Source organism: Nicotiana attenuata, chromosome 5, assembly GCF_001879085.1.
Source record: "Nicotiana attenuata strain UT chromosome 5, NIATTr2, whole genome shotgun sequence".
NCBI lineage: Eukaryota > Viridiplantae > Streptophyta > Magnoliopsida > Solanales > Solanaceae > Nicotiana > Nicotiana attenuata.
The window spans coordinates 52,501,738-52,508,360 of record NC_031993.1 but is presented as its reverse complement, the minus strand read 5'-3'; the positions used below and the strand labels follow the sequence as shown (position 1 = coordinate 52,508,360).

The window sequence follows — 6,623 nt, the reverse complement described above, 5'->3', positions numbered from 1 at the left end:
GGAGGGGGGGGGAGAGAAACAATTTCATTTTTAAATTGCTTTCATTCTCTTGCTAGTTAACTGATTAAAAGGAGAGGATGGTGACTATAATGTGACAGGGATTCAAGAAAATTTCACCACCAGTGATTCCATCATATACTCTTGAAAATCAAGTAGCATAGACTGTAAAAAAACATCATATAAGGTACCGCTTGAGCCTTGAACTCATTTCTGCCAAGAATCAAGACTAAGTAAGAGGCTCTTCTATATGCCTAAAATAGTTGTGGTTTCTACAGATATAAATCCAGCCAAAGAGATGTACTACAAATATTCCCCCGCCTCACTATTTTCTCAATGATCCCGACAATTTACCATATTTAAGTAAAATAATTTAATAAATGGACAATTGATACACAATTAGCTAAGTAATACAAACAAGCAAATTGGGCAGGGCAGGTTGACAAAACAAGAAATGACAAAGTACCAGCTTAAATGATTCAGAAAGAGATTCCACTGAAGTGTAAGCAAGATAAAGAAGAGAACTCTTGTAGAACTCGGCGAAGTCCTGGCGAGCTTTATGATACTGAGATGAAACCCAATAATAGCTCGCATAAACAGATGGATCAATGTCAGTCATACTGTCAAGTGTAGTCTTCCCTTCATCTAAAAGTTTCTGGCACTCTTTTTGATCCCCTTGCTCAAGCTTAAACAGGGCAATCTGCATCTTAATATAAAGAATCGGCTCCTCTATCCGTGTCTCTTTAGTATTACGAAGTTTCTCAGTCACTCCTTCAAGGTAACCTACAGCAGCCTCTTTCTCAGGGTATTGCCGAGAAACAATGACCGCAAAATGTGCAAGCTTGAGAAGATTGATCTTTGTCTCAAAATCAGTGATGAAGTTGTCATACAACTGTATTAGTGTGTCACCAGCCTAAAGGGAGAAGAGAGGTGTTAGATGCCAACACAACAAAATAAAACAAACACCCGTTTATGTAACGTTCTTCAGAATCAATCACGCACAAATGTAGCACGGTACAAATAGATTGTCCGAAGCAAAAGGTACAAACTTTCATGCAATAAAGACACATATAGTAGTAATACAGTCTAAGCTCCAAAAACAACACCATTCCTGGAGAATGGACCCCAGCGATACGATTTATTACTAAATTACTTTAGTTTTACCAGATCCACTTCAATTTACACCACGAGTACAGGACAAGGATAACCGATAAAACACCCATTTAGATGATTGAGCATTTCTTTAGAGGAATATGTAATTGTGATGATTTAAAATAACACTCCCTCAGTCCTAGTGATACACTTTCCTTTTTAGTCAGTCCCAACAAAGAACAATACATTTTTATACCTAGAAACAATTTAACTTTAACCATCTTATTTTACCCTTAATAAGATGATTTATAGTCACACAAATATCTATGGCTTATTTTAGACCATAAGTTTCAAAAGCCTATATTTCTTTCCCAAACTCCATGAACTGTCAAACAGCCTCACATAAATTGGGACGGATAGAGTATAAAAACACCTTAACTTCACTTGACGTGATAATCTATCTGCTTATTTTGCCACTAAGTTCGGAAACAGGGTCCTAATTAGTTCCATGTATGCTAATCCATATGCATTGCATTGCATAATTAGGAAAATTATCGACATCTTACATGCTAATTCATGCTAAATGAAACAAATGCTAATAAGAACAAGAATTCAATTTAAAACAAAACCCTCCACAAAACCCTAACTTTTACACATCTATACCCATAGCATTCCCCAAAAAAAAACGCCTAAATACAATTAAACCAAAACGAAATTCACAGATATTAAATGGAATTTAATAAGGACCTGAAAAAGGGGAAGTGAAACGAACTGGTCAAGCTTGAGAGTAAGCTGGTGCCAGAGCTTTCTTTGGTACAGATCTGATAGCGTAGTGTACCAATCGGAAAGCTCTGGATTGGCATTGCAAAGTGATTCCAAATACCGTAGAGCCGCCATGACTGAAAAACTCGATGCAAGACGAAGCAGCTGCGATGTGTGTGTGAGAGAGCAAAAAACTAAAACCTCTGTTTGGCTTGTTCTTAAAGAAAAGAATATGGAGTTTTTAATCGGAATAATCTCTTTAAGTTTGGGAGCAAGTCTATTTTAGTCTCTAATGTATTACATTATATACATGTGACCCTGTGAGTTTACAAAATTTAATCACTTTTAGTTCAATTGATAGAACTCCCAATACCCAAATGGAGTCGGTTAAAATAATTAAAATTAACAGATATGTCATATTTCCCATGTATATACAAGCTAAATAACAATCATGATTGAAATTATTAGCCTTTTTTCTTTTTAATGTTACAAGTGATTCTCTTTTTTGTATTTCTTTGTTGCATAACTAGTCGTACCAAAATTGGAGAAAAAAATAAAATTATGGAAAAATACCGGGATATTTTTTACTCCACTCACGTGCAAAATACATAATAATTTCCTTTAGTTTTAACAGTTTGTTTGGATGTTTCGTCAGTTGGACTAAAAGTGTTAGTTATATATTTCGTCCAATTCACTTTGTTTGAACCTTTTCTGAGTACGAGGGTCAAATTAACTAATTTTCAGTGTAAATTTAGATAAAGATTCTTTAAATTTTTCTTTTGAAATAAAATTTATATATTTTAAAACTACATAAAAAGTATTGTAAGTTACAACAGTTAATAAATCAAGTTGTTTAAAACTATTTAAAAAAAATATTGGTTGACTTCAAATAGTAATAAGTTCATTCTTTTTTAAAACGAAGAAAGTACTTTGTTTTGAATGTTTCATCAGTTGGACTAAAAGTGCTTAGTTGTCGTCACGACCCAAAAACCACAAGTCGTGATGGCACCTAACTCAACCCGCTAGGTAAGCCAACTAACAGAAAATACCACTCAACTAAGATTATAAGAGAATAGAAAATAGATAACTGAACGTTTACAAATTTACCAAGACCAGGTAGTACGAATCACGAGCTTCTAAGATTTGAATTTTCAAAACTGATACAAATAAATACACGTTCTGTTTGAAGGTTACATAACATATTAGCAATACCTAAACTACCAAGGACAAGTGGCAGCTATATCCAAACGCACGAACATCTTCCGAATCAGCACCCGACGTCACTAGCAACTCCGCTCCAAAATCTGCACGGGACGTGCAGAAGTGCAGTATCAGTACAACCGACCCCATGTACTGGTAAGTATTTTGTCTAACCTCGTCGATGTAGTGACGAGGCTTTAGTTAAAAAGATGCTTATTAAAATAACATGTACATTAGATTAACAGTAAAGCAGTTCAAAGTAAAATAGATAAAAGTATCAAGTACAACCCGGCGAGTCAGATAATGAATATTATAAAGAATCACAGTAGAATGTTTACGATCTTCCCTGGTATGAGACACATGTCTAAAATGCCAAAATCTCAAATCACATGGCACGGTAACACCCTTCGTGCTTTTATCTCATCCTCACCATATATAAATAAATTTATGAAACAATTCAATTAGCACGGCAACACCCTTCGTGCGTTCAACTCATCCTTTCCAAGTAATCGTATAACAGTACCAACCACATCACAGGAACACAATAATAGGAAATACTAAATAGGAAACACGCCAGTAACAACAGTGGACAAGGAAACACATGTGGATCACAGTAATGGACTAAGCGAAAAGCACGTGAGTACAACAACAATTGGAAGACAGGGAATATCAACTTCAATTAACTAGCATATTGAAGGCCTAAGTACAAATATAACAACTAAGAAGAAAACACATGTTCTTTACAAGTTAACAAGTAAAGGCATGAATGGCTAGCATGGTGGAAGGCCTATACTAAAGTGCAACAGAATAGATACAACATGAATATAATTATAAAAGCAGGAATAGACATGGTAATTTCAAGCTAAGCAAGTAAAGGACATGGACAGTGCAACAGCAATTGAGATAAAGTCAAGTACAGGACAATAACAACAAGTCACACCAAGTATGTAAATACAACAATAACACTTCAAAGTAAGGGCACAACCCTATACACGGGAAAAACAAATATCACATCAGAATGCATGTCCCTCGTCCTCACCTGTACGGAAACACCCTTCGTGCCATGACCTCACCATAACATACAAGCATTATAATATAAATGAAATGGCACGGCATCACCTTTCGTGCTTTTACTCTCAAATGATATGGCACGGCATCACCCTTCATGCTTTTACTCTTAATAATGTGGCACGGTATCACCCTTCGTGCTTTTACTCTCAATCATATGGCACGGCATCACCCTTCGTGCTTTTACTCTCAATAATGTGGCACGGCATCACCCTTCGTGCTTTTACTCTCAATAATACGGCACGGCATCACCCTTCGTGCTTTTACTCTCAATAATGTGGCACGGCATCACCCTTCGTGCTTTACACTCTTCCTTACCAAGCATATATATAACCGTAACAAACAAGGCAGGAAGCATAACAGACATCAAGGAGAGTGTTTTAATGGATATTCCAGACAATTCCCAAACACAACTTTCCAAGTCAACAATGGTTCAACAACCCTCATGAATCGTATTATTCAAATATTTCCACGAATCTCATAATTGATTCACAACACAAGTATAGAGTCTAGCATCTTAAGAATATCGGTTATAGTAGTGTACTAATGATTTCGCATAGAGATGACCGAATTAGATACATCAATGTACTCTTACAATTCCCATCAAGTTTGATCAAGTTATAACAAACTAAGTCTTGATATCCATCATTTAATATTATGTCCTTAGTATCTAAGAGTCAAACAAGGCATTAAGCAGAATGTCACAAAATTCTACAAACACAAATATAATATAATCCACCCCCCGAGCATGGTTAACCCTGGCACATACATATACGCTCGTCACCTCATAGTCATATACGTATCACCTCCGCACGTAGCAAACAATGACAAATAGGAAGAAAAATTCCCTCAACAAAGCTAGGCAAAATACTTACCTCAATTTATGGGTGTTTAACGGGTGGGCCGGGCCTATTTTTTGGACCCGTACGGGTTACGGCCCGGGCCGGTTCCGGGTTGGTTCTTAACGGGTTTAACGGGTTCGGGTTCATCCGGATAAAAATTGAACTGTAAGGGTTACGGGTTGAGGGGGCCGGGCCGAGCCGGGTTTAGTGTATTTTTAATTTTTTTTATATTTTGTATAACTATTGTAAGTTATATTAATACAAAGTATTAATATAAAGAATACAAGGAAGATGGGAAAAATTGCACTTATAAATTGCAAGTGCTACATTTATTTCAAAATTACAAAATTAAAGTTTGCATTTAAAAAATAAATTAACAAAAAAATAGTAAAACTAAATTTTCATGCATAATAAATTAATAATACTTCAAATTAATCTAACAAACTAAAACATTAAGCATAAATACGTCTAATAATTTAAAATAACACAAATTGTCTTAAAATCTTAAAATAACACATATATAGCATATTTTAAAAATAATACGTTACCATCATATTCTATGATTTGAGCATTTATAGTTTTATACCCTAAATATATACACTATATGTTAAATTCCAAAAATTTTAAATTATGTTAATTAGTATACAATAATTGGTATATTCATGGTATATTCATGATATATTCATGGTATATTTTTAGTATATTCATGGTATATTTATGGTATATTCACGATCTGGGCCGGGCCGGGCCGGGCCGTGCCGGTTAACCGGTTTAACAACACTGTTCATCTAACGAATTTTACTGGTCCGGGTAACCGGTATTTAAAATGTAAACGGAACAACTTGCCCAACCCCCCTAACCCAGCCCAGCCCAGCCCCCCCTTACCGGTCCGGGCCGGTTCCGGGTTCTACCGGTCTGGGCCGGTCCCGAACCGGGCTGACCCGGCCCGTTTAATACCCCTACCTCAATTTGGCTAATCCAACACTCAATTTAGCCTTTTCCTCTACGAATTCGCCTCCGCTCGACTCAATCTAGCCAATGACGACTTGAATACACCACACAATGCAAGAGAAAACAATTTAAATTAATAAAGCTATGATTTTTATTCAATTTCTAAAAAGTCAACAAAAGTCAAACTCCGAGCCCGCCCGGTCAAAACTCGGGTCCAAGGGTAGGTCTTGACTACCCACAGCCTCCCGAGTCCAAATATGTGTTTTGTTTTCAAATCCGAGTCTTATTCCCAAATTTTCATTTTTCAAAACTTTGACAAAATCTCCAAATTTTTCCATAGTTTTCCCATGAATTTGATGTTAAAACGAAATTACTTCGTCCTTTTTTTTAGCCCTTTTTCGTTTGTGCATCTTTCTCCCATGCTTTTCGTTGGTCAACAACCGATTAAAGTGCTCTATACTTCTTCACTACTCGTACAGGCTTGACGGAGTTAAGCTGTATTGAGGGAATCGTTTTGTCTCAATCAATCAAGAATGCCTCAACTGGATAAATTCACTTATTTCACACTGGATCTAGCGCAGATTGTCTCCAGCCCACTTGAACAATTTGAAATAATCCCATTGATTCCTATGAAAATAGGAAACTTATATTTCTCATTCACAAATCCATCTTTGTTTATGTATTGTATAAAATCATGAAATATAGTTGGAA

General features: G+C 36.0%; 1 protein-coding gene across 1 annotated transcript; it reads right to left on the bottom strand.

The window, feature by feature from the left end:
- On the bottom strand, positions 464 to 2,108 carry LOC109226396 (26S proteasome non-ATPase regulatory subunit 13 homolog B-like; the record flags this gene model as incomplete). Its single annotated transcript, XM_019391172.1, is given in 2 exon segments — positions 464 to 910; positions 1,837 to 2,108. Coding segments are annotated over 2 exon segments (597 nt in total), but the record flags the coding sequence as incomplete, so codon positions are not given.